This window comes from Leuresthes tenuis, unplaced genomic scaffold (assembly GCF_036924035.1).
Source record: "Leuresthes tenuis unplaced genomic scaffold, fLeuTen1.0.hap1 SCAF_20, whole genome shotgun sequence".
NCBI classification, from domain to species: Eukaryota; Metazoa; Chordata; class Actinopteri; order Atheriniformes; family Atherinopsidae; genus Leuresthes; species Leuresthes tenuis.
In genome coordinates, this window is record NW_027325374.1 from 13784161 (window position 1) to 13812132 (window position 27972).

The 27972-nt window shown below is 42.6% G+C and overlaps 2 protein-coding genes across 3 annotated transcripts; one reads left to right on the top strand and one right to left on the bottom strand.

Annotated features, from left to right (window-relative positions):
- Window positions 1–943: 943 nt before the first annotated feature.
- On the bottom strand, window positions 944–16660 carry LOC140278914 (transient receptor potential cation channel subfamily M member 4-like). The gene is made up of 28 exons (XM_072373998.1): window positions 16529–16660; window positions 14938–14999; window positions 14664–14841; window positions 14155–14335; window positions 12359–12528; window positions 11872–12049; window positions 11391–11455; window positions 11053–11286; window positions 10288–10390; window positions 10066–10187; window positions 9614–9913; window positions 9400–9501; window positions 9145–9273; window positions 8198–8327; window positions 7633–7778; window positions 6909–7021; window positions 6705–6821; window positions 6538–6587; window positions 6215–6453; window positions 5797–5912; window positions 5055–5187; window positions 4796–4970; window positions 4489–4654; window positions 4211–4392; window positions 3015–3147; window positions 2822–2894; window positions 1544–1637; window positions 944–1419 (listed from the first exon to the last, which is right to left on the bottom strand). Exons 1-28 carry the CDS (start codon window positions 16595–16597, stop codon window positions 1388–1390), a joined length of 3792 nt encoding a protein of 1263 aa, XP_072230099.1. The 5' UTR covers window positions 16598–16660; the 3' UTR covers window positions 944–1387.
- On the top strand, window positions 16062–27731 carry LOC140278915 (chaperone Ric-8A). Of its 2 annotated transcripts, none has more exons than XM_072374000.1 (14): window positions 16062–16312; window positions 22095–22189; window positions 22267–22314; window positions 23347–23364; window positions 23498–23587; window positions 23685–24292; window positions 24546–24681; window positions 24764–24952; window positions 25123–25217; window positions 25622–25772; window positions 25940–26035; window positions 26412–26556; window positions 26664–26943; window positions 27504–27731. In XM_072374000.1, exons 2-14 carry the CDS (start codon window positions 22100–22102, stop codon window positions 27637–27639), a joined length of 2082 nt encoding a protein of 693 aa, XP_072230101.1. In that variant the 5' UTR covers window positions 16062–16312; window positions 22095–22099; the 3' UTR covers window positions 27640–27731. The 2 variants fall into 2 exon arrangements, with proteins under 2 accessions (XP_072230101.1, XP_072230100.1); XM_072373999.1 differs by lacking the exon at window positions 16062–16312 and adding an exon at window positions 18123–18211.
- The last annotated feature ends 241 nt before the right edge of the window (window positions 27732–27972 follow it).

The window sequence follows — 27972 nt, forward strand, 5'->3', positions numbered from 1 at the left end:
GCTGAAAGACAGACACTACTAGGATCTAGAAACTAACGTTTTATGGTAGTAGTGAGACTTTTTTTTTTAGCTTAGCTAAGCATAAATACAGAATTCAGTGGCAAATAGCTTGCCTGGCTCTTTCTAAAAAAGTCCCAAAACCCATCTAAGAGCATCTGCAGCTGACCAATCCATCACTGTCAATAAGTAATATGTACAATTAGCCAACGATAGCAAGCAAGGGGAAAGTCAAGAGTCTTCTAGCTCATGACAAATCAATCTCTTTCTTATATCTGAACAGGGAAAAAGAAAGTCCCCAATCTGTCCAGTTTCCTCAAATTTCTTAAATATGCAAAGCACACCGTGCTAAGATATTACAAGTTTTCAGTTATTAGCTCTTTGAAAATCACCTGTCAAACTGTGTTGTGAATGTTTTCTAGCTTAGTCAAGTTTGTATGCCTGTCAAACTTTGACATAATTTGCAGATGCAGCTAATGAAATGGAAAAAACTATGTGTGTTCGTGACAGGCTGCTTGTCACAAGGCGGCTCAAGACAAACAAGTTATTTTCTAGTTTCTCTGTTATGTACAGACAACTGTAGTTCACCAACACTGCCTTTTTTATGTTTGAATGACGCATAGGTCAACACACTCCTCTGAAAATGGTCACATACAAAGTCTGAACTAAAAATGGGTGAAAAAATAAAAAATAAAAAGCAGCTAATGTCCAAAGACAAACTATGAAAGACCTTTAGAAAGCTGGGAGAACTATTCATCAAGACTACTTTAAAAGATTACAAGAAAGTCTGTCTGTTTTAAGGTAAAATATAAAGAAATGAGGGTAAAAACAAGACTTTTGCTCAGTACTGCTTTTAGCAATCTGTTAAAACCTTTAATAAAAACTAGCATATTGCTTTTTACTGTAACAGCTGTCATATACATGAAATTCATTAATAAGAACCAGTAATTGTCAGATACACTTGTTGTAACTAAGTAAAAGCAACCAATTTTCCAGTGTGAGAGAACACAGAAAGTATGACTGTGACCTTAATGTCCCCCATGTAAACAATACACAGTGTCTATATGGCGCAGCAAAAAAAACAACAAATACAAATAATTAGGGCTCTTCACCCAAACCTCCAGCACCGAACACACTGTGGCATTGGCCAGTAAATGACGTAAACCACTCAATAACATCTCAGTTGTTTATGGCATTTAAATAAAACTGCGTCTGTGACCAGTCTCTTTTTTCGGTATCTTTGAAAAGCCAAGCTTCGTGATAAATCAAGGCTGGAAACCAGTGTGACCGGTTAGAGCGTTCTGTAGAAACTACCATCAACAACCATGTCCCTTTTGGCGTTTGTCTTTTGCCTGATGCCGACTGAAGGGAAGGCTCCTCCAAAGCCGAATCAAGTTGAACAGGAAGAAGAGGTAAACGCATCTGTGTGGAGAAAGAGATAAAAGGTAGTTAATGGAGAGTGCAATAAACCTACACCACAGTAAAGGGCTCTTACGTCACTCTTGTAAATCAAACTAGACTTCTGTTTGTAGCTGCAAGGAAATACCTCTTAATGTGGGTGGCGGTCGGGGAGGTTTGAATGTGCCGCCTTGAGCTAAAGTATCCACAATCCAGCTGAGAGCATTTGAGCAGTACTCCATCTGAGAGGAAGAAAAAATAAAAATAAAATAAAAGAATAAGCAGGTTATTAGGAAACAGTAACTCTTAAAAGGAAGTAACTCTGTCCCAAAGAGGACACCGCTCCTGAACAACTTTGTTATTCACTTTATTTGAAAAAGTCATCATGAAACACAGAATAACGGCACAGGGGCTTTTAACCACAAACATTTTAACCATAATTAACGACATGAATCTGTGAGTGAAGTTTGTGGCATTTGACCACAATTCAACTGTAAATTCATTCAATTTTCTAACCTTTTAAAATCTTCCTAAAAGAACGCATACAAATCGGTTATTACTCAGAGTAGCCCCTGAAAAAGGTGGCATTCAAGGGTAGTGTGCTTTCGGTCCAACATTAGCCCATCTAGTGGCACCAGCCGCATGCAGGGGAAGCTCCTTGTCAGAGACGTACAGAAGCAGCTGTCTTCTGTGATAGTTTTCAGTGACAGTTTCTTCTTAGCTCATTTGTAATTTTGTCAGTTGTGTGCACTCACTGAAATTCAAGTCACTGATTAAAAACGTACAGAGAAATTTCTTCTTCGTGATTCATGTTGAAGACGGATAAAAATAAAAAAAAGCCGGTGGTCTGGAGGGTGTCCTCTGCTGTAGGGAAGTGAATAGTGAATTCCTTGGATTCTGTTGGTGATGCATGTAAAATAAAGCGAGTGAAGTCGAATTTTAAATGGTATAGCATCTTTCAAGATAAATATCACACAGTGTTTCACAACACAACGCCAAGTTAACCAAAAGCAAGTTTAAAAAAATGCGTTTTTAGCTGTTGCGTTTTTGTTTTTTAAGAGATCACCGAATCCACAGATCTCAGGCTCAGTGGGAGAGAGTTCCACAGTCTGGGGGCCACTGTTGCAAAAAAAAACACGGACTCCTTTAGTACTCAGCCTTGTATGATACACATCCAACAGGCCCTGATCATATGACCTGGACTGGAAATGAAGGGGAAACAGCTAGTCAACAACCACACGTTCCTTCTCTCAGCACTACTACAACTCAAACAGCAGAGATTCTAGCAAGTTAATGACCTCAGCAAGGAAATAGTCCCCACATAAGGTCCACTTCTCACCTCTAACTCCTCCCCCTCTCATCAAGCTAATTTGAGTGGCTGCTTTAAGAACGGTACAAATTCATCAAGAGAGTGATTCGTGTTTACCTCGTTCTCCAAAGCCCTTAATCTGTGGTCAAAGTCTCTGCTTTCGGTCAGATGTTTCAGAACACCATCCACCCTGAAAAATTAAAGAATAAAAAAAGCAAACAAGACGGTCGCCTCATCATGATGGAGCCCAAATGAAGAAGTTAACAAATAAAAATGCAGTTGCTGCTGGAGTGCAGGTCACGGTGCTTACTTGACAGACATCCGTTTGAGTCTTTCCGAGTCACTGCTTTTCTGGATCTTGTTCTGAGCGGTCAAGAAGTCCTCTTTTTGAATGGTTTCCCAAGTTGTTAACCGGTTTGCCACTTTCCCTCTTAACTGCAGCACTAGTAGAGAAGTCAAACATTTGGTCAATATCAAAGCCTGAACTGCTGAACAACACAGAAACGACAGCAGAACAGAAACCAGTTTGTATCATTTAAAGCGCTGAAGCTTTCCAGCCATTCCTGTGCAGAAAAGGGGTTCATTTATTGAGGGTCAACAGTGCCCCCTGCTGGTTGAAAGAGCTGAGATTTAAGAGATTGCGATCAATTGTGCAGCCATAGAAATGACACCTTCATTCATTCTTTTTCCAAACCGGCTTCACAAAGGGCGACGGCTCCTTTTGTATCGGATCCCAGACTCAAACAAGAAAGTATGAGCAGCATAAAGTGCCCTGGGGCAATCTGAGCTTCAGTTTGCTGTTTTTGTCTTTTTCAGGTCCTTTTTCTTACTACGTTTCAATGACTCTCAGTTCTATAGAGATATGTCCTTTCCATACAGTTTCAATGAAATATTGGTTTTTAAAAAAAGAAAAATATAGACATATAGAGACCATATAAAAATAAATAAATAAAAATAAAAAAGAGAGGACATGTATGTCCATATGTTTAATGTCCATGCACAGTGAATGTTTTTTTCCAATGAGGCATCTACACTTTGATGTTTGCGGTTGGGTACAGTTTGAAATGTGAGCTGAGAATAACCTTTTAACATAACTCGTAAATTGTTCTTCATTTAAGCAGCTGCTGCACCTAAAAAGAATAAATAAATCAAATAAAAATTTAGATTTTCCCAACTAGGAATTGGGAAAATCTGACTTAAATCAGGCGGAATTGCTGCACTTATGTCTCATCAGAAATACCAGTTCCTTCCTTATAGATCATCAACATCCAAGTTGGATTTTATTCTTAAGACATGTTTAAAATTCCACAGTTTGTTACTTTTATTCATCTTTAAAAAGTAGTCATGCAACCAGAGAGAGTCCATGTCAGAGAATGATGCGTCTCTGTATTGAGTCAGGCTTAATTAGTCATTGATCACATGATTTCAGGGAGAACGATAAAATAAATGTTTTAAATAGTTTAAATCACATAAGTTTAAACCAAGAGTCCAGGTCTAATTACTCACCAAAGTGGTGGATCTTGATAGAAGGCACTTTGCGGATGGTCCTCTTAATGAAGAGGTTAATGTGAGAGAGGATGATGAAAGGAGGAGCCAGGGACGGCCGGGAGTGGTACTGGACAATCAGGTTGTAGCGCTGGAACTTCCAGTAGATGTCACTGTTTGCTTGCACTTCATTAAAGGTGTAGCTGTGAGAACAAGCAGTTTTGACTAATTAAGAGTTGAGCTCAGCGAGTCGGATTAGCCACAGAGCTAAATTGATGGACACTATTCTCCTTATTTACCTAAACATGGCAATGAGCAGGTTGATGAGCAGGATGTTGGTGACCAGTAGATAAACGACCAGGAGGATTACCACTAGCCAGTTACTGTACAGAGTTCTGCATGGCTCCTCCCCCGCCTCAATCAATGTCACGTTATCTGTGCAGTCCATATCCCACCGCTTCCCAACTGGAATAAGAAAAGACAATGAAGTGGAGGCGAGGTGTCGTGTTTTTTCATATCATTATAGCAACACTAAGTTCTAATTACCAATAACTTTAAAAGAAAGGATTTGATGTGAACACAAGCAGTGAAAACAAACCCTCATACCATCAACCTCCTCCACAGGAATCTGTCCAAAGATGTGCAAGTAAGGCCTGTAGAAAACTCTGCGAAAGATGCGATCCAGGCTAGGGTCGTAGGAGTAAAGCAAAGCCTGATTGGCTACCCCGTACGCCATGAGCCACACGCCGAGGAAGAAGAGGAAGAAGAAAACGTCCTTCATCTGAACGAGATAAACAGTTCTCCTGTTGTCTTCACAGCATCAGTCACCCATTGTGCAATGTCAGCATACAGAAACATTTCTCACCATCTTGCCAACAATGATGATTTTCGGTCCCAGCTGTTTGTGAATGGCGAAAATGTGAATGAGGCGAAGGGTGAAGACCATGTAGTCAACACACAGGACATCCCGGCCAAATCCATACGACCACCCGAACATCCTAAAACACATGCAGCGTTAATGCAAAAACAATGCAAGAACGATATCACCGAGAGGGCAACTTTTAAAATGACCACAATCACTTATCAATTCAATTGATAAATTAAAATACAATTTTGTGGGACATTTTTGTGTGATGCAGCATGAATATCTACAGTGGAGTCGTGTGAAAAAGAGTGCGCATACTCCATTCAAATGTTGACCTTTTCTGAAGAAGAAAACGTGTCATTCTCTTTGGAATTATGGGTGAAAGATTACTTGAATAGCACAAACTTGCTTTTTCATTTGTTCAATAAATACCTCAACAGATTTAACATTATTGCGAGGAGGAAATGAATACCCTCTTGGCCTTGAAACTAATTGTCGTCTATTGTTCAAATACAGTTTCGGGATTTTCAAATGCCAACTTCATTAAGCTGTAGGAGGGCAGAGGTGGTTTTTTTTTTTGCACTGTGGTGGAATAACAAAAATGACTGCAAAATATCAATTCCATGTGCTTGTCTGAGTATTTCCCATGAAAGGATAAAGTGTCTGCTTGTTCAGACATGCTGAGGCACTCGACCGTTTCCATGACAACACATTATCCTTTGAAGGTATTTGATGGTCGTACCTGCAGATCAATCCTACGATGAATAGCGTTATGGCAGTGAGGTCACACTTGTTCCACACGTCCTGACTGTACACTCTGAGGCTTTGACGCCAAGTCATTGACCCTAAAAAGAACGTCTTCGAGGAAAGAAAGGCAAGACCAACGTTACGGATAGAAGAAAAAGCAGCTAAAAGCAGAGGTTGCTTTGAAGCTAAATAAAGAAAATCACTTTAAGAGTGCAAGGTCACTCTCATGAGTGAAGTTCCTGTCAGCAGAAGATTTTATATAAAGGGATTTAATGGAAACTTTCCATGCTTGGTGCGTGAACTTCAGTGTCTGATCAATGAGAGTGAATTATTTCTACTGAATTATGGACATCTACTTTTTCAGACCGCAACTAAAGGGGACAATGCATGAAGGGCGATGTCGCCACACTCACCTCTCTGATCTCCTCACACACAATGGTGAACACCCAGAAATACAGCACATACTCAGTGATGGCCGGACCAGCAGGCGGCGGGGGCTTGAAGTCCACCAATAGCACGTAGGCAAAGAGCAAGAGAAAGAGGAAATACATCAGGACATTGCCCAAGAAAGAGGTGACGGGTGCGAACCAGAACCGACGCCAGCGGGACACTATGAACGGACGCTTCGGTGGCCTGTGAGGCTGGGGCATCCCTGCATTAAAGAAATAGGACACCGATTAGCTGACGAGGACAGCGAGCAGATGCTGAAATGGATTAATTCCACCACAGGACTCACCTCTGATGGTAGTGGTCCTGGGAGTGGTTACTCCTTGTGTTTCAGCCTCACTGCCGCAACAAGAGAATCAGCACCATCAAATACAAAGCAATGTGTCCCTTTCAAGACTATTCCTGTACATCCCTTTTCTTAAATACCACGTTTAAAACCACAAAAAGAAATATTACAGGTGCTTGATGTCGGAGAAAGAGAAGACAGTGGCCCCATAGAAGTTGTCATTTTCTCGTCCCGGCCAGTCCTCGCTAGGCTTCCCCTCCTCCTCTTCTTGACTGTCCTCCTGCTCCCTAGAATGAGGTGTATGTGGTCAAATTTTTTCTAGGTCTAACCCAATTTTTTTTCTTCTTTTTTTTTCAAATTCTGTAGATTTTTACCTGAAGGAGATGAGGTTGGTGTAGCAGAGGAAGGGGCAGAAGAAAGTTAGCAGGAGCTTCCACACCTCTGTGTTCCTCTTCATGTCACCCCACCAGATTTGGGACAACAGAGACTGAAAGTGACATTAGAACAGTTACGCAAACTGCAGTTAGTTTTTTTTTTCACTAAGTAAAAACACAAAAAGGTTTTTCTATAATTAACAGGGGTTTGTTTGGAGAATATAAAACAAAAAAAAAGAGTGATTTCTTTGAAATAACTAATATCCAACTGATAATCGTGGGACTGTATTGATCATGCTTTGGTCTAATTAAAGCTAATTGAAGCTAATTAGAGCGACAACTGGACATTAATCCTAAACAGGCTTAATAAATGAAGGTGGAGGTTTTACCATCAAGGGATCTCTGAATCAAGAATCACAGACGCATTTTGCAGGCGGAATGAATAAAAAGAAAATATGTTAAATAGGAGCATTAAAGTTCATTGCAGTCAGTTTTTTGTATGTTTTGTAAGGCCTCGCACATCGTCAATCCTCAGCGTCATCGCCAATACCAGCAATCCAACAAAGAACGCAAAAATAATGAGTTTAAAAGAAACCAAAGATGAAATAAAAATCGTGTTCTTTAGAAGCTTCAGAGCCAGCAGAGCGCCCGTATTTAGCCCTTGTTGTAAGTAAAGTAAACTGCTGCCTGAGTCAGTCACAGCGGTGCGTAAACGATGACAAACCTGCACTCCATCATGGCTGAAGAAAAGTCGCGCATCAGCGCCCATGCCCATCTGTAAGCAGGTGGTGCCGCCCCAAACCGGAGATTTCCTAATGAGCAGCGTGAAGGATCGGCTCTCATCGCTGCGATAGCAAGAGCTGAAGACATCTGGTGCAGAGTGAACACAAGACATGTGGAGAGGAGTCACAAGTTTGGCTGGGTGGTGCCTCATTTAGCATTAAAAGATATATACATTTATAATCTATGGTACTTAAAACACCAGCATTAGCACCAGTGTCAAGCTAACATTTCAGGTTATTGTCCAGCTAAGTCAAGCAAGTATAAAAAAAAAAAACGTAAAAATATACTTTATGTAGTACTTTACATACTTTTAAACCCAAAACCATCAATACATACATGGAGACTTTCATAAAACTGACATAATCACTTGCTCAAAGGAACACCCAAATAGCTCTTCGTTAAACTATCACGAACATAAGCATTGTTAGTTTTTGGGGGGTTTTTAAACACTCTGTTCGATTCATTTTCATGTAAGCAGCGGAAAGACATTGGGTTCACGGTCTCACCATGTGCCAGGTTCTCAAACCTCTGAGCCAGCTCTTTCATGGAGAGTTTGGTTTCAGTCTCAACTTCCAGCTTGGACAGCTCTCTCAGCATTTTACAGCCACTTAGAGCACTCAATACTGACTCGCCTGCCTGAAAAAGAAGCACGAGAGGTGTTGACAAATATATATATATATATATATATATACACACACACACACACACACACACACTTAAATGCTTTTACTGGCATACTGAGCTACAATAGGCATAATTGTGAGGCACTTATACTTTACCAGAGTGTGTTCTATTTCTATCTAAGTAATTATCAAACATTTCAAGCCATAAATCAGCCTTCTCAGATTCTGACTTAAACATTTTGTAGTGTACACAAAAAAGATCTTTAAACACAATAAAATATTAACAATTTCATTAATAAATCAGATATTAAAACCTTTGTCTAGCTGTCATCCATTGTCACAATTTAATTGAAACACTATTGAATTTCAATTTTTAGTTAAAAAAATTTAAAAAATTCAGCAAAGATCTGCTCTCAGTGCCTCACTTGTAAATGTTTTTCATTGTTAAAAAAAAATAAATAAAGACTTTGGTCCTATTAAAAACAACACATTTCACTCTGTGACACACTTAAGTCCAGTGTTTATATATCATATAATCCATCTTAAAAATGAAAAAAAGAGGGCAAAATCAGTTCTGTTTTTTTTCTTTTCCTTTGCTGTGAATATTAAACATTTCACATATTAGATACACTGGCTGTCCCTGTGCTAAATTGTTCCATCTTTTGCACAATGGCTGCACATGATCCAGCCATATATTATGTTTTAACCTCGCCATGTTTATTTTGACAGTCTGACACGTCGTCAAACTTTGATAGAGCCCCATTCTTTAAGCACTTGATGATACTTAAAAGCTGCAACTTTAGGTCCAATTCTTGTTTCAGAACTATTACCATCTCCCAGAAGAAAGTGGCCATCTCACTGCGATTCTGCAGGACAGCCCAGATAAAGAGTGAAGCCCAGGGGAAGAGGCAGCGCCTCTGCCGATATATGCATTCTCCACGCAGCATCTTACTGGCACGCTGGGATGATTGAAAGAAAAAAAAAAGTTTAATGTTGTTACAACTGCCTTTAAAAAAAAAAAGCAAAATGAACGGTCAGCTTAAAGCCTTGATCAGTGTCTGCTTACTGATTAAAAATAAGATTACCCTAAGAGCTCTCCTTTTGGATGAAATCTGGTCTAAGCCCAGAATGTCATAGTAAAATGGCTGACAAACATCACCCAGTAACAGTTCCAGGACCCCTGACACCTAAGGAAACAGTGACAATAGAAAAAAGCACAACAATGGGAATTTTCATCACAATATTCATCATTCCGCTTTGTGAATCAGTTTGGATTCCCTTGCATATGGAAAAAGTTACCTCGAAAAGGCTGATCTCCATCACTGATCCGCTCTGAATGTTCTCTGCTGTCAATTTAGAGGGCGAATCCTGCGCATTAGACGACGTAGGCGCAGACGCTGTAGAACCCAGCCGCAACACTAAGCGGCGCTGAAGCAGCTGGTATAGCAGCGTTCCATCCACCACCGAGCGGTAGAGGCTTTCCAGCCTGCCGTAAGTCAAGTAGTCCAGGATGTTCAGGCCATTCTCAGTGAAAAGCCGCACAAACTGGGGCTTGTCATTGATCAGGGCATCCGTCATGGAGTCTTCCAAGTCATCATACTGTATACACAGATAAAGAAGATCCTTTTTAGGCAGGCGAGTACTTAGTTAACATTGGAAATGCGTACGTTCAGCTGGGAAGAAACGACTTTAATTCACATTTTGGTTCAACCGTAGAAGGATAACATTTCAGGGTGTCTTTTTCTCCTCACCTTCCACTGGAAGTCTCCATTAAAGAGTTCACTCTTGGCAATGTCAACCCTGTTCCATGTGACAGCTAACTTGAGCTCTTCATTGTAAGGGCTGGCATCAACTGACGCACGGTGCTTACTTGCTGAATAGAAGAAAGACACAAACTTCAAAATATGGAAACTCCTGCCGTCTTGCCACTTAAAACATATGCAGGATTCGGAGTAGCGATAAGTGCTATTTACCTCCCACCAATGCTTTCAGCAGCACTGTGTCAAAGTCATTTGGACCCTCCTGCTCTCCATGGTAGATTGTAATAAAGTCTCTGTTCTGGTAGATGCTCAGAGCCTGCGGACCCGGAGCAAGAAGATAGAGAACAGAAAAAAAAAGATGCTGGATACATGAGCATAAAAGCTGGTGATACTCAAAAAAAAGTTTTCGCCCCAAATTACCCTTAAACCAACTCGTAAGTGGGGCATTAAGAGCAAGGAGCTGAAACAGAATGTTTAAGTCGGGTTACAAAAGATGATGTAGTAGAACAGTATGTAACAGTAACATAGCAGTAACATAGCAACAGTATGTAGTAGAAGAATGCTTTCTGTACGTAAACCTACTCAAGTCGACCTCAAAATAACATAATCAGCTATTGCATCAACTATTGGCTGTACTCCCTTTTTTCTCCTCCCCCTTATGTGCTACAAACACCCACCAATTATGGGTGAGTAAATTATGATGGAGCAAAAACCTGAACAACAGTTTGTTCCACATTCCTGAGCACAGGCTGAAACAGGAAGTGGTCTGCAGAAATCTAACAACCTGGAATATACTCTGAAAGCAACCTTTACATGAAAGCCAGCAATGATTGAGTGAAGGCATAAAAAAAAATTAGTTTGAGACAATGAGTGAAGAATGGGTGCATTATACCAAAGAAAAAATTTTTTTTTGAAGATGTAGTTACTAATTGCTGAATAAGCAACTTAGTTTTACTTGCCTCTGATCACAGCACTCACCCGTTCAACAAGTTTGTCCGTCCCCGTTTCTGTAGGAAAGTACCTCCTAACCCGTTCGGACACTTTTTCTTTTAGATCCCCGCTGGGTGCAGCCTCACTGTCGCCCTCGCCAGAAGACTGGACAACGGGGGCTGAGGACAGGTTCTCCAAGATGTCGCTCAGAAAGTCCGCCAAGCCTCCTGAGCCAGCCAGCACCAACCATGGCATGGAGTTTTTCAGAGAAAGGTCCACTCTCTGGGCAGATATCAGGTAACCAATGATTCCAACGTAGAAGCGAAATGAAAGCAACCTCACATGATGTTGTGACAGTCGACAACTGTAAAAAGCAACGACTCTACCTCCAGCATGCTTGCTTCCCCCGATATCAGCATACACAGAACGGGGATGTCTATACTGCCACTACCTGTTCAAAAAATAATGAAGAAAATAAACCTTTTTTTTTTATTCTTACTTTATATTATATATTAAATTAGGACAAAACGATCACATTAACAAAATGCTTTTTTTTTGTGGCACAAAAGCAAACAGACAGAAAGAATACACACAGTTTTTTGTTTTTTTTTGACAAACCTCTGCAGGATTTCACATGTAGAGGAGCCATACCTTAAATTCTTGTGTTGGCATGCAATGACTTAAATCCAGAGAATACCAGAGGCTCAACTTTTCATCACATGTAATGATACAGGATCACCACAAGAGGGCCAATTAGCTCGAATCCAAGGTTGAGCATACAGAGCGCCAAGCTGATCAGACATGTATGCATTTTCTTCACATCCTCTACATTCACACAAAGAAACAAATCCAAGAAATGCTGCTCACCCCATATGCCTGTGCGCTGGTGGGATATGTAGTCCTCCAGTTTGGCTCTGAAACCTGTCTCTCCTCCTCGGCGGCCCACACTGCCATCGTCCACTAAGAGGAAGGCCTTGTAGTTGTTGTCCAGGCAGCAGGTGTCCCGGGATGTGTTCTGGACATAGTACTTGGCGGGAAAGCTGCCCTACAAATGGAGGCAACCAAGGCACATTATTCCAGGTTTCTGTACTTAAGATGCTCTGCAATCAGGACCTTACATGCTCCAGAGGAAGAACATGTACACTTAACTCACTTTGTGTACATTTAACTGAAAAGATTTACTGGGAAAATGGATCCCATTCCTTTAAATTCAAACCAAACATAAAACTAAAAAAAACAAATAGACAAAAATGTTCAGATTTAAGGCAAATTTTCCTGGAGTTATTCTTAAAATTCTTTTTTTTTCGTTCTACACAATACAAAATACTTTTCACAGCGTGTGTCCTTGTACAACCTGGGGGTTGACCAGCTGCTCTTTGTTGTGCACGAGGCCCCACGGAGCGATGCCCAGCGCCACCACCTTGTTGAGGCTGACCGATGAGGCTGCAGTGGCGTGATCTCTCACCGCCTCGCCGACACACCTGCCAACGCCTTCGCGCAAGCCCGCCGTGAGGATCCACGCTCCTGAGTGGGAAAGCGATTGAGAGAGGTTTGGGTTTTTTGTTACTCTGTTAATACCACAAACGTTACTGTCTCAATAACGTCAATTCGATGTCTAAAAAAAAATTAAAAAACCAGACATATTTGCACTAAACACCTGATAAATGTGATATTTCCATATTAGTGTAATACATAAAGTATGTGGTCATCCTTTAGCTCCTAATTATTTCTGCCAAGGATTTACATCCAGTTGTGCTGTGCATCATTTGCAAATCATTTAAACCTTGTGTTTCACTGGAAAAAGTCTGAACACATCCATTTCTTTTAATAGAAGCTCGCTTTGCATTAGATGATAGCGACACTTTTCAAGTTGAGACAGGAGCAATGTCACCAATGGAAAACTAGCGTCAGGCTAGTAAAACACAGTCAGTAACAATATCAGGTGTTAAAAAGTATCGTAGCATCGTATTCACATTACTGTGAACTTCAAGCACTTTGGAGCACTGCATTAAAACAGACCCAATCCTGTAGAGCACGGGCCCAGGAATGAATAAAGTTAACTAATCATTTAAACAACATCCTCAGGCTGAAGAGGGGCAGGGGTTCCCACCTTGATTTCAGCGCAAAGTCTAAAAGCCGGCATCTACAATGGTATACAGATGCATTGGTGGACATGTCACAAAATAAGCTGCGGGATGATGAGGGCATCAGTAAAGCCGGTGCTTTCACCATCATGCAGGCTTTGGAACAACATGTGCTGCCATGTCTTTTTTTTTTGTTAAGGAAGGCTTTGGTTATTTCAGCAAGACAATGCCAAACCCCACTCTGAACATACATTACTACATACTCCTTTGTTTTAAACAACGGCAAAACATCTCAGTTCTAACATTTGATACGTTGTACGATATTTAATCAAAATCTTTTAGATTTTATGTAAAATGTTGTGCTCGTTTTTTAAGTTTTTCTTCTTCTTTTTTTACAGTTTCTCAACTATTTGAGAACCAGGATCGTGCTTAAACTATAGAGACCATGGAAACGCAAACAACTATTACACAGCAAGTGAAAAGTTAAAAAGCTTTTCTTCTTAAGATGGCCATTTTTTGATGAATACAAAAACTAGAGGCAGGTTACAGCCCATGCATATATGCACAAACAGCCTTCACCGACGTGTCAAGCGTGATGTTCGTATGTGAGACGAATAACTCTGCAGCTAAAGAGCAACGTGTATGCTCTTTTAACTACTCGGCACCTTCTAATAAACATGATTGTAGACAGGCCAAGCCATGTAGCGACATGGGTCAGTGTGTGCGCCTGTGTGTTTTGGTGGGAATTAGTTTTGGGAGTCTGTGACCTTAGACAACAGAGACCAATATCGCTGTGTGCCACCTGCACATGGCAAAGTGGTCAAGAGGAAATGGCCATTGTAGTACCAAAGTGGAGTCAGATCCCAGGGGAGTCATACACTGTAAAGGATCTACATTTTAATGAAAGCTGGGTTCTCCCAGCTATGACTGCCATGAGTAAGCTGAAAAAAAAAGAATAGGAAAAACAAACTACACAACCACTTCCAGGAAAGGGTCTGCAGTTGCCCGACAAGATGAAGATCTATTCACACACCTAGTTGTCATTTGATTTCATGATGCGTTTTACCTGTGCTTTGTGAAGCTTTCACCAGCCCCTGCCTGAGGACCTCTCGCACCCAGGTCTTAACCTTCGCTCTGCCTTCTCCTCCCACGACAGACACGACCAGGTTGGGCGCGGGAAGACCCCAATGGGTTGTCATCAAGGTGTAGACCATCGACGGCTGGGTGTCCCACGACAGGCGCAGGAACTGAGGTCCCCATGACAGACATAAGTATGTGGTTGGTTAAAAGCCACAAACGCTTGCCAAAAGTGTCTGAACATGCAGACATGAGCTCACACTTGGTGCATTGCCTTTGTTTTCTCAGCTGCAGCAGTAAGTCAGAGGTGAGGAAACTCAAAAGTACTGACCTCTACAGCCAGCTCATGGTCTATTTATTCTAGATTTTGGTCACTTTGAGAGGCATTTGTTTTCAAAACACTAGACTTAATCGTACCCTCAGGGGCGATAAAAGAATAAAAGCATTCAATGACCCCCTTCAAAAATCACTTAAAAGGCTAAAAAGAGAGGCACCCACATAGCTATGTCTCTTGCTGGCTCCAGCGAATTGCAGCTCTCCAAAGGCGTCAGTTGGGTACTCGGACGAGTGCTGGGCGCTGTCCCAGTGGTTCACAATGGCCGTGCTGAAGTAGTCACCCAGAGCCACAGAGGCGTGGGCATCTCTCGCACCTCCGCACTGACACAGCCTGCCATTACTGGCAGAGATGCGGGGAAAGCATACGTGAGCATCTGATCGTACTGCGACAACCACACCACATCACCACAGTGTCACACAGTCGAGTTCACAGTACCTGAAAGAGTCTTCCACGAAGGTGCTGCACACCCTTTTCTTGATGATCTTGGGGATCCAGCTCTGAGAAAAACATTTTTTTTTAAAAACAGATTAATAAACCAATGTAACACACAGGTGGTTTTTAAGTTTAAATCCAGCCTTACCCTACTGTGCATATGGCTGCAGGGTGCAGAAAACGCTGTAAAGATGATGAATGTCGACTCTGGCTCAGAAAAATACCTGGTGATGAGCTGGTGAGGTTTGCCACCTAAACACCTGACTGTGACTTTTGACGGTGTGCTGCAGTTTCAGCTCATGTTTCTAAGTATGTGCATATGTACGGTCGACATAAATCTTCCAATTTGGAAAATTGTCAGCTTATGACAATTTTTTTTAAACTTTTTTTTTTTTACACAGTTCTATATTTCATTAGTACTATATCTGCTTTGAAACTGCAGTGAAATTGGTCATTGGAAACAGTGAGTTTTCTATTAATATGGCTCTGAATGTGGAAAAAGTAGCTGATATACAGCTGGTATATTGGGCCTTTACTTTGACATTGCATTCTGGTCATTTTTTTTTTCCAGGGTCTCTCTGTGGAGCTCTCCTCCTAATCTGAAATTCAATTGGTCCGTTGATTCAGGGAGATTTATTTTAATATGAATATATACAGAACATAAGAAATATTAGCCCTCTAAAGGAGCTTTGTATTTGAACTACAAAACCAGATTACACTAATATTTTAGGAAAAATTACCAGAGAAGGTGAACTCTGGTATAGTATGGTATGGTAGGGGAGCCTACACATGGCATTTCAATTGCACTCAATCTTTAAATAGATCCACAGATTAAGAATAAAACAAATAAAAATAAAAGTGACAGGCCAAATGTGAAATATCATCCAGAGGAATCATCACTTTAAAAGCTGTTCTTAAACGTGGGTACCGTAATCCCCCAAGTATGCGCGCACAATTAAATAAAGCGAGGGCTGCTTTGACCGCAGAGACATAACTATCATGGTGGCCGCGCTCCATTTCGTCGTAGGAGAGTCCTAGCAACTAGCACGACTGAAAGGAACGGTACTCAGCCATCGCCCTTGTTAACCCCGGCTGGACAAAACAGTTGTCCAACACTGAGAGGCACACAGCTGCGTGAAGTCCACGTTTACGGGACTGTTGCATTTGAAATCGCGGCTAAAGCTTTTTTTTATTCCCCGTTCAACCCACTGTTGTACAGGTAGCTTAACTTCCGCCGGTTGTTCTTGGACAAGTTTTCCAAAGAGTACGGTGTGCAAACAAACACGAGCAGAAACTGGCTGCCCCCAGCTACATAATGTGTTTACGGACACTCCGGCAGCACAACGGTGTCTTTGGTTTCCAAGAACAGACACCAGCTGTGAGTATTTTAAGAGACACGAAACAACGCGCTGCATCACATCCTGAGCAGATGTTTGTCGACTTTCGACAGCGTGAACAGGGAACAACTACAAGCCACAGCTTTCAAGGCGACTTCCACTTAGTTGTGTCGTCGCTTTCGGGTGTCTCTGTATTTACAACGACCCCCAGTCCTCACACCACAATTCCGTTTCAAATCAACGCAAATCCAACCCACCTGATCCTTCTCAGATTTACCGACGGTATCTGTGCCGCCGCCTCCTCCTTCTCCTCCCGAGTCTCTCATTTTCCCTTTTCTGTCGGTGTGTGTGTGAGAGAGAGACTATGGGGGGGGAAACTTTCGAGGTTACTTTCTGACCATTTTCCACCAAAGCGGCCACACAAGAAACACAAACCAAAAAAAACTAGGCGCAGCACTGTGCGTGCCACACAGGTGAGGGTGTGGTTTCACGGCAGAGAGACAATTTGTCAATCCTCCAAACCTTGAAAATAGGAGGGGCCAATCAAAAACGCAAACATTTCCGACATACGAGTCGATCTGGGCTCGTGTAGGGTGTAGTTTTTGTACATCATATGATCATATGACTGCATTCCAATACTCAGACTCCCCCTGTTCTGGCAGATGTGAGGTCGAAGCTCACAGACGGCTCTCATGTTGACACTCACGTAACAGACAAGCGATCGGGCTGCTTGTGCGGTTGTTGCAGCCTAAAAATACCACGCTGTAGCTGTCCTAATTCCCAGCAGAACAAGCCAGAACCCCCCCCCCATCAAAGCCAGTGACGGTCAGCTTTTAGCATTGAATGCAGGAGCATTTGTGGCATCAAATTACAGTCAGAATATTTGCTAATTTCAAGGTGAACCTAAAAAGCTCGTGAAGTTTTTCTTTTTTTAAATGCCACAATGGTTTTAAATGGCCCTCTCTACACTTTAAAAAGCGAGTAAGCCATCAAAGGTGAAAATCTAAGCAACGATCCACCTTTAGGAGTCCATTGGAGAGAAGTCCCCTGCAGGATAATCCAGGTATGGATGAACTAACTGCACAAAGTTGTTTATATTAAATATTTATTGCAAAATACATTTAAATACAGAATACTTTATATTCTAAAAAGAAATATTACACATCAGTCATCACGCACAATCAATGTGGTTAATGACCATTAATCTATAGTAAGTACCAGGTAGTTAGAACATATATAGATATATCTAATTGTAAATAAATGAAGGCTCTTCCTTTGTCCTTTAGTGACATCGTCTCCTTCAGGATCTATCTGCCAAATCCTTGGGGGTCACTGGCCTTCTTTGACTCCTCTTTCCCACTTGTTTTGCTGATGTGGTATAAAGTGTTGGCGAGGTTGTGAAGTTGGCACGTCCCGAGCTGGCATCCACGCTGAAGTGCACGGCTTGTGCGTGGCTTTGCCGCCATGCTGTCAGTGATGAAGAAAGGAGAACAATAAGTCAAACTCTGGCCTTAGAAGCATTACATTTACGTTAAGAAAAAAAAAGGGAGGGAGGGAAAGATGTTTTCCCTGTAAGTTGCAGACCTTAATTAGATGTTTTCCTGAGAGCCATTATAAGCTAAGTTGAAATGAGCACTTTTTAATTGTTTAAAAAGACGAAAAAGACTCTCTTCTCACAGTATTTACCCTGCATCAACACAGCATTAACCAGCCAACCGCAGAGGACGTGAACTGTCACATAAAGAAAGCTCGGTGGTGTTTTCAGGATGTTTGGAATTGTGTACCCGTGTTTCAGAGCATCCAGTTCAAGTTGTTTATCCTCTGAATGAAATGGAACGATCTTCACTTGTGGAACATGTTGCTCCTGCCTGTCTTCTGACCGTCCCACACCCTCAGAGTGGACGATGTCTGCTTCAGAGCTGCAGGCACAACAGAACACGGTAAAAAAAAATATTAAGCTCAAGCACGTCTTTCTCTTTCACAAATGATTCCAACATATTTGAGGTTGGAATTTCTCGATGGTGCACCTCGCGGAGAGTGCTGGTGTCAGTGGATTTAGGGGTGTTTGACACCGACCTTTGAGTAGCTCTCAGTGGGGAGGCAGCAGTCAAAGGCACAGTCAGCAGCAGCAGAAAAGCTATCTCCATACCGCACTCACCTATGGGGGAGGAGGGGGGAAGCAGTTAAAAAAACGCTGTACTGACCTGACTTATTTAAAAACACTGAAACACAGAACAGGTAAGAACTGCATGTTAAGCGAATGGTAACTTACCTCCAAGAAAATGGGAAAATCGCCTGTGTCTTGTTGGAGAAACTATTCGTGGTCTCTTGCTGATGCCCAAGTCTGTCATCCCAGTCCTCCTCTGGTCCTTTATAGTGTTATGGCAGGGTGCGGGGGGGGGGGGGTGTGTCTCTGATGTTGTTACAAGTGTGGGAACTGATGAGATCACCTCCCACACTTGTAATTAATCAGTTATGTTGGCAGTTTTATCCCCTATTTACAGTAGCTGTGAAGCTAATAGAAACAACCTTTAAACAACAGCGCCCGAGCAGATTCATTGTACTTATACTCTAAGTGACCTTGTACCTTCTTCGATGTTTACATTGATTCCTATGTTTGCTCTTTGCTCCCCCAGCCCCCCACCTCCACATCCTCCTCCATCCCTCTCCTCCCTCACATACACTTGCTGCTGAGCAATTGTTCCAGAATTCATTTCCATCACCTGCAGGAAGCCCGCTGAGCTCAAAATAACCCCGATTCTACTCCAAGCTTTTCTTTATCGCCCCATTTTTCCTGTGCCTTTTTCCCTTGAGTCACTTTTGGCCGTCACCGTGTTTATTCTTGAAATGTCCTTCACTCACATCCACCTCCCTTCATAAAGACTTTGAAAAACAGCTCCTTGATCTTGCAGCTGTCCTCAACACGATACATCGAGCTTTACAGATACTCTAATCAAACCGCTGCATCCAGGGACGATTGTAGCTTTTCTCTCCCACTGAGAGCGTGGGAGAATTTGACATATTTTAACTTAAGTATATTGCCATCTCTGTGGGAAATGCGCACATAATTCTGAATCTTTTTATGATACAGTAAACCAACAAGGAGTAAGTATCAAATTAGTGGCCCCCCACTCCCTGCATGAGTCCATTGTGCACATTTCCTGTGACTACCATCTTGGCAGTTTGCACTGAGCTGAGTCATCACTAGTGCGCGTGCACAAAAGAGCATAAGCACCCAACTGATTATTATTTGACTTGGATTGCATCCGGTGGTTAGCATGTGATGACTTGGACAGCATGTGATGATAACAGGGATTGTGAGCCTCGAGGAGGCAGGCACGTCCTCTCAGTACAGCAGCCCCTGCTACCTTCTGAAGCCAAGCTTGGAGCAGACCAGTCAGTTTAAACACAAGAATTATAGTCTAAACTTTAGAAAACAAACTTTGATCTCATGCTGTCAAGTGCAGTCGTCATTCAATCATGTAAAAACGGGGATTAATGAGCTCAATTAATGATTGAGCTCAGTGAGACAACCTAAATATTGTTGAAAAAACGCTGGGTTTTGTTGGTCACTAATTGGGATTGTTTAGGAATATGTATGTAGGATGATGGATCACAACTCAGAGGGGCCGTTCCCACTGTTAGTGGAAGTTTCCACAGGTTATACCAGCCCTAGACTGACTTTCAAACTGGTTAGGATGTCTCAGAGTTCTGGGAGCACTGGGTTATTTTCCCTGATCAGTGCATGGACGTTAAAACAGGCTTCTAGTATCTTTGCAGTGATTCTCAAACAGCCAAGTCAACGGAAACTGTAAGAAAAGAAATACTACACTGCTATTACTGCTTATTACTGTCCTGTTAAAACTACACATAGCAGCAGAGATATGGTGGTCATGCTCAGTTATAAATAAAAACAAGAAACTTACATGAAAAAAAAGCAACTGGATGAAAACAGCTAGTACGTTTAACACAATGATCCTTATTTTGGGGAATCCTAATACTTTACAGATACTTGTAAAACTTGTCCTGGCTTTGGTTCTGTACAGCTAACCCATTCATTCAAGGCCACAGCATCCATAATAAATTCCCATTCAAGCGGATTGACCCTTCAAAGCCTCCATATTGAGGTCAATTGTGTCTGGACTACATGCTGTATATTATGTCACAGGTGTTATAACAGATAGTCACAGTGTTGGTTTGAGACGGGATGAGAAAAGCATATACAGTGCAGGATTGCGTCAGCGACGGTTGTTTTCTTCCAGTCGTAGAAGTTCACTGAGGTCATCGGTCTGTTGCAACTCTGACTTATTGGTGTCTCACACCTAATTCATCTTGAGGGACCATACGTTTACTTCCAGGAGGGCTCTCTGTGAGGACCCCTCTGAGTTTTCTCCCACTATTTCTGACGTAGGGCGCATCCTGTTGTTTTAAGCCCGCAGCCACCAGCCATCCACTTACGCCCCCCTGCAGGCCCTGTTTCCTTTACTTGCTGGGCACAAGAGAAAGCATCCTGGCAGGAAAGCTCGTCTTTCACTCACATGTCGTCGGGGAAAACACCTTTGCCGCAAATGTGTGAACTTATGTGGAAGCTTCCCAGTAATCTTAGTGTAGTTGTTGAGAGAAGGTTAGGAAAGCTGTAAAACAAGAGCCACGTGTTCTCTGGGATCAAACGATAATATGAGCCGCACGTTTGCTGCCGTTCCTTAGACAGCTTGAAGTCTACTGCAGAGCTTATGCTGTTGATGTGCACGACTTCTAGGTTATAATTTGAGTTAAATGTGCACGTTTACCTTGAGCTACAATCTTTCCCATTGTCCAGTTGTGCTCCTATTTGCATTAGATGTAAAAATGTCATCTGGCTGAGACGGCTCAACCATAGAAGTAGTGCCATCTTGTGGGAACAGACACAAACAAAATGAAAACTCTACATGCACTATTGCAAGTATATTCTAATTTTGGATGGATAGATAATCAGAATATCGATGATTTAATCAGTTGACAGTCAAAAAAATCCTAAGTGATTTAGCAGATGCTTTTTTGAGCAGTTTTTCAACTCCAGTTTAGCTTGATTACGCAACAGCTGACGAAGCTTGATGGGAAAAAAAAAAAGAAAGAAAATCTTGATGACTCGTTTAGTGTTTCCCCAGCTATTAACAGATTTCATTGAAAGAGTGTTAAAGCTGAACAGAGAGTGAGAGCTGTTTGGGAAAACCTGTAAGAGGTTAGAGGGTCATCACAGGGAGATCCAAGCTTAGAGGCCATTAGTGGATTATAAGCATAAACGCTTCATGGCTCCTGCATCTCTGCTGGATTAAAGAGAGACAGAGAGATAGGCTGGCTGCATGAGGGTGACTGGGAAGCAATTGAACTGAGGCAAATTCAAGGGCAGAACACAACAAACAGGCGTTCGCGGCGTGAGACGCACTCAACAGAGAGCTGAGGGAAAGCTGGAGGAGTGACATCACTTTGGACTCAAGATTTAAAGTGGTTTTGCTCACCTGCAGTTTTTTTCACCTGACCGATAAAGTGACCTGCTCAAGGTAAGTTTGGACAAGCGCGGGCGGGCGGCTCTGTGTAATCTGCTTGCAGTCATTGCATGCGTGAATACAGTTCATCTCTGTGTAGATCGTCGCATAAAGTGTACAAAATCAGCTCTATCGTGGTTTTTTATTTCCACATTTTAATTCCACAGCAGACCAAATATACTCGCAGCACGTGGTCTTTGAATTTGAGCATGGGTGGCCTCTCCTGAGCACCATCGTCATTATCGTTGTGTAACTTTAATTTTGTTATGGGCTGAATGACCTGTGTGTGTGTGTGCAGGCAGCATGGACGTGGACGTCGAGGGGATTATCCAGTGCATCAAGCAGGGGGATGAGGACGGTGTTCAGATACAGCTGCAGGAGTTCAACAAAGAGGTAACGCCACGCAGGAGCTCACACTTTCTCCTACACGGTGCATCCCTGCTTGACATCTTTTTGTCGTCTTTCTGCAGTATGCCCAGTGCTTCTTCTTCGATGCAGAGGAGAGGGAGAAACAGAAAGTGAGTTGATGCTGCTGCAACCACAGAAAGTTTCCTCACTCTACACCTGCATGCCGTCCACTCGTCCCCACCCCCGCCCCACAGCCTGTCTGTGATTAGCAATTCTGCTGTATCAGTTGTCCCTGATCCTCTGGGGCTCTGTGCTCAGGCAGATTGAGTCCACACAGAGGAGGGGAATAACTGCGCTTAGAACAGAGTTAGGAGAAACCTCTAAAAACACAGAGGAGAGTGGCTCGAGTTGATTTGAATCAACTGTATCTTATTTTAAAATGCTTTGCCTTTCTGGATTTGAATGTATCTTTTGAATTGCTTTCAAATTTCCCCTTTAAATTGGTTTTCTATCTAATTCTTTTCCACATTGTTGTGCAGGGATGAGGTTAAGAAAATTCTCCCAGTGAGGCTCAGGGTTGCTCGAGTCAGTTTATAAAAAGGTTTAATCTTGCAGCAAGGAGACAAGCCTGCGCAACATATCACAAAGCTGACGCAGGGTTGTCTGAGTTCCAAAATGATACAATTTATGCTTTCTACGACAAAAACATTAGCCACACAAGGTTATGAGACATTCCTGTAGTTACCTCCACTCGCTTTCTATTTTAGATGAGTACAGTGTAGTTAATATCATATCATGTAAGACTTCTTTGATCAGTAAATCAAGGTTCATGCTGTAGATAGAACTAGCAGCATCCAAGGTTAAAATAACAAAACAGGAGAAGGACTCCACCAGCACACAGTGCCCCTTAATCTTCCAACACCGTAAAACATTATTGCACACAGTACTTCTTTTCTTACGGTATAACCTCATGACATTGTTCTAACAGATGATTATCACATTTCCATCATTTTCACGTCCACCAGTGACCCGTCAGCCAGTCAGTCAAGACAACAGGGTCTTGGTTTTACACTTCTCTCATCAGCAGCTTTCTGAAGGGCTCTTTAGAGAAAACTCTGCTACTGCAGGAGTTTTTAGGAGGCTTTCTAACAAGACTCTTTTATCTCTCCTCTACTACACTGCTCCCTGACAATGGAATGCAGCAAAGAAAACTAGAAGAGGTAAAGTGCTGCCATGATTTAGACACTAAATACACTAAAGTATTTCTTTGGTAGCTCATAAGAGCAGCCTAAACTAATCCATGAACTGAAATACAGTGTGAAAAATTGAGATTCTGTGTATTCGTTGCTTCAGTTCAGGAAGAATAAAGTGAGAGACTACGATGATTCTGACTCTGACATTGAGGAGTACGAGCAGGAGGATCGAAGTCTCATCCTCAGACAGGTAACTTGATGGTGTCGCTCTCTGCTTACCCAAAGGTACCCTTTCAAAAGGATTTGAAACTAAATGCCTGTTAATCTTTTCCTGTTCCTGTCTTCAGAATTTAGCTAGCGTCCTTGTGAGGTTCATAAAGTCGGGAGTCAAAAGTCATCTGTTGAGAGTATGTCTGCGCACCCTGAGGATCCTGTCCAGAGACAAAAAGATACTCGGCCCCTTGGTGACCGACAGCGCTCTCCTGACTTTGGCCAAACTAGCAGGGCTGACCACGAGCGATGTCAGCGACGAATCCAGCGACCCTGACTGCGATTTCTACGACAACATCATCGCATCTCTCGCCGAGGCAAAAGTGCTGCAGAGTCACGCTTACGAGGACATAGGCGAAGCTGAGCCTGTTGACCAAAGTGAGGAGTGCCCTGACATTGATGAGGACTCCAAGAGTGACATCAGCAACACCAACAGCGGAGACCTGGACAGCATCAGCTGGTTCGGGAGCCACAGGACCAGCATCAATGAAATGCACAGAGGGGGCACCCATCAGAAGGTGCTGGAGCGAGGGAGGAAGGACCGCAGGGAGAGCAAGATGGTGGTGGAGGAAGAGGAGGAGGAAGGGGAGCTCGGAGAGGAGACACTAAGAAAAGAAGCCATGAAAGTGCTGTGTAACGTGGTGTACAACAGCACCTGGGCACAGGAGAGGTTCAGTGGTCTTAGGTGGGCGGCCTCACAAGACACAGTCTCACACACAATGAGTCGGGCTTTTTGTAGAAGTTCAAGGAGCGAGAAGAACGTAGTTGAAAATGAAAAAAAAACAAAAAAAGCAGAGCCATGAAGCAACACAACTGTTTGATGAAACCAAATTTATGTGGAAAGATAATATATGTGTACCACTTCATTGTTGTTTTGTTTTTTTTAAATCAGACATACATTTTCCAGACAGCTAACCCCTTCTCATGTCTCCTGTCAGGCTCCTGAGTGGCCTCATCGAGCGTCTCTCCTCCAGTGTCAATTGGTTGTCTCCTTCCAGCCTCCAGTTCTACGAGCTGCGCCTCATGTTCCTTATCACTGCGCTACGTCCAGAACTCAGCACTCAACTTCAACAGGTAAGACAACCTAAAGTTATTTTCCTTAATCACTAAGAGAGTATTCCTTCCTGCCCTGTCACTTTTTGTTCTCCTCTTCCAGGAGGGAGGCTTGACCATCCTCACTACAGCCTTGGAGAGCTGCCTGGAGGTGCAGTGGAAGGACCAGTATGAATGTGTGCTGGACCCCGCGGCACCACCCATATCTCTGGAAGCGTTTCAGCGGATCACAGAGATCCTCAAAATCCTCTTCAATATCACCTACAGCACCCACAGGCAGGAGCCAAGTGAGGTCAGTAAATGTGAGGGAGCGGTGAGCCAAAAATGTAGACGTTTGTGCTGTCATCAGTCACGTCTGCGGTCATTTGAGGAACTACGGAAAATTCCAATGAACCGAAAAACGAAGACAAAGAAAACCAAGCCAATCTTGGAAACAGTGCAGCTTGTTTTCTCTCCCTTTAGGAAGACGCAGCTCTGTACCGACACCTGGTGGCGATTCTGCGCCTCTGCCTGTTGAGGAAGTGTTTGTTGGCTGATGATACCAATGAGCTGCAGGGGTGAGCATTCTGGGGGACTTTTCTCATTCTCCATCTCACTCTGTGCTCTAAAATCTCATACCGCACCCTCTTCACAGCATGTATGATGTGTTTTTAGTCAGTCTGCTTGGAATACCTCTAATCCTTACCCAGGACTGCCACAAAATTTAAGTGTAAAAATATAAAGAGCTAATAAAACACATCTTCTTCTTGCTTGCTCATTGCTCACAGCTAGATTATATTTCCAATAGAGTTGATTTAATATGCCTGTCATTGTACTGTTGTTTTGTTTCATTACATTTAGACTTTTAAAAGAAATCTCTTTTTTTATGATCCTGTTCTCACCATCAGCTGTGTTTTTTTTTACGTTGATCGACGTAAAACAATCCTTCCTCTCCTCTCCTCTCCTCTTGTCAATCCCACAGTCACACAGTCAACCTGCTGTCAGCGCTGCCTCTCCAGTGTCTCGATGTGCTGCTCATGGTGCCTCTGGAGCCAGACTCCAAGCAATGTCTGGGTGTCAATATGGACTGTGTGCACATGCTGATGATGTTCATGGAGAGACGCCTGGACGTGGTGAGGGAGAAAGCAACATGACGAGAGGGCCTACGATTCCATTTGTGTTTCATTTATTCATTTATCTTTTGGGATTTTGTTTCCCGAAAATGAACAAACTTGAGTCTTAAAGAGAGGCCATCGACCAGCGGCGAAATAAAGGCTGTCCTTGCCTCTGTGCTTTTCAGGGTGATAAGATGAAAGCGAAGCTGACACCAATCCTCAATCTGCTGACGGAGAGCTGCAGGGCTCACAGAGAAACACGAATCTACATCAGGAAACATGTAATGTTGATTCCTCTGAGGAAGCTGTCAAATTCTGCTTTTCATTATCTTCGGATTACACTAATGAGCAAACTACTGTGACCAGCCTCAATCTGAGCTGCTGCCACAGGAAAGTGCCCAGTAGCACCACACATGGAGATCTTAGCGGCAGACCCTGTGGAGCAGACCAGAGGGAGGCACCCTACCGTCCTTACCTCTCCAAGATGCACCATTTTTCACCCAACAAATTGACCTCGAATGACTTAATATTTCCCAGATCTTCACATGTTGGGCACTTTGTCTGAGTGGTCACAGCATTTTTTTTGCCCATTTGTGTAAAATGCTTGTTTTCATTTTAAAGATGAAGCCTAAAAGCATAATATGTCCCCCTCATTAGATCCTGCCTCCTCTGAGAGATGTGTCACACAGGCCAGAGGAAGGCTCCACAGTGAAGAATCGCCTGATTCGTCTCATGACTCATCTGGACACAGACCTCAAACACTGTGCTGCTGACCTCATCTTTGTCCTCTGCAAGGAAAACGGTAAAGACGGTCTTCCCTCACATAGCATAGAAATGACACAAATGTGTTTGTCAACGTGAATGTTAGTTTTTACATAACTTTTTGACCCCCCTTACTTCTCCACCCAGTGGGCCGTTTTGTCAAGTACACAGGTTACGGCAATGCAGCGGGCCTGCTGGCCACCAGGGGGCTGCTGGGAGGTCAGGGGCCCAGGAACGCCACCTCCAGTGCCCAGTACTCCAGCGACTCTGATTCAGACACCGAGGAGTACCGGCAGGTCAAAGACCGTATCAACCCGGTGACGGGGCGGATGGAGGCAGAGCAGCCAGACCCCATGGAGGGCATGACAGAGGAGGAGAAGGAGGAGGAGGCCAAAAGGCTGATCATGCTCTTTAACAAGCTGTCCAGGTCAGCAAAGCACCAAATGCTTCCAGACTTATCCAGACAATATAAATATATCTATCGGTATTAAAGATGTATGAGTCTCAAATCGGTGATGAGGCTGTGTGTTAATTCTTGTTTAGTTAATTCTAATAAGCCTCTTCTCTGAGGAAGCAATTAAAGGATGTAATACTTCCAGGTATGAGTCGTTATTAATTCCCCTTATAACATCTGGTTCTAATGTTAAATGAAGCAGAGCGAAGATGACTCCATTGTGACATTATAGCTTTGAAAAAAGACTTGAATCTCTGTTATCCAGTCACTTGGTATACCTTAAAGATTACTTAAAGACCGTGTCTTCGTCATTTTTGTTTCAGATTAATATTCATGGACACCAATGCTCTCTTAGAAGCTTTGTATTTCCTCTTTTTATATGCAGAAGAGTCATGAATAATTTCTGCAAAGAGCTCCACTGAAAGCGAAACTGTTTTTCTACACCTTTAAATTTCAGGGACTAGAATGAGAACAGAGTGTTACTGCTTGTGAATCAACTGACCGCGTCTTTTACATCTTGTGCGTTTTTTCAGAGACAACATCATCCAGCCGATGGGACTGAATGAAGAGGGGAAGCTTGTCCCAATGTCGGGACTGGGGGAGAATTCCCTTGCTGACGAAGCAAAGCCCGAGACGGAGAAGGACGGAGAGGCAGATGAAGAAGACTGAAACACGTCTTTATTTGAGCTTGTCAGGGCATAAATTCTTGTTTTAACAGTGTGGATGACCCAAAAGACAAAAAAAAAGAAGAAAGTTACAGAGCAAGCCATTCTGACAGTGACGAAACTAAACAAAAGACGTGAAACGCTACTTTTATATTCCTTCTTTTTTTGGATTCATCCTCATAACATACAGCGTAGAGCAGTTTTCACACTGGTTTGAGTTAAGAATGCAATTCCCAGTGTGTTGTAGGTCTTGAGAAGGAATCTATTTTAAGATGATTGTGACTGCGAATGTTTCAATAAAGTCTGAAAATCTCTCTAATAAACCGCATCTGATGCG

Coding starts and splice junctions, on each gene's coding strand:
- LOC140278914 (XM_072373998.1), bottom strand. CDS start 16,597: ATGAGAGACTCGGGAGGAGAAGGAGGAGGCGGCGGCACAGATACCGTC. Junction 12,529..14,154: donor GAAAGCTTCACAAAGCACAG/GTAAAACGCATC, acceptor TTTCCCACTCAG/GAGCGTGGATCCTCACGGCG. Junction 6,588..6,704: donor TTCTCCGACATCAAGCACCT/GTAATATTTCTT, acceptor TTGTTGCGGCAG/TGAGGCTGAAACACAAGGAG.
- LOC140278915 (XM_072374000.1), top strand. CDS start 22,100: ATGGACGTGGACGTCGAGGGGATTATCCAGTGCATCAAGCAGGGGGAT. Junction 24,682..24,763: donor TCAGCACTCAACTTCAACAG/GTAAGACAACCT, acceptor CTCCTCTTCCAG/GAGGGAGGCTTGACCATCCT. Junction 26,944..27,503: donor CTCTTTAACAAGCTGTCCAG/GTCAGCAAAGCA, acceptor GCGTTTTTTCAG/AGACAACATCATCCAGCCGA.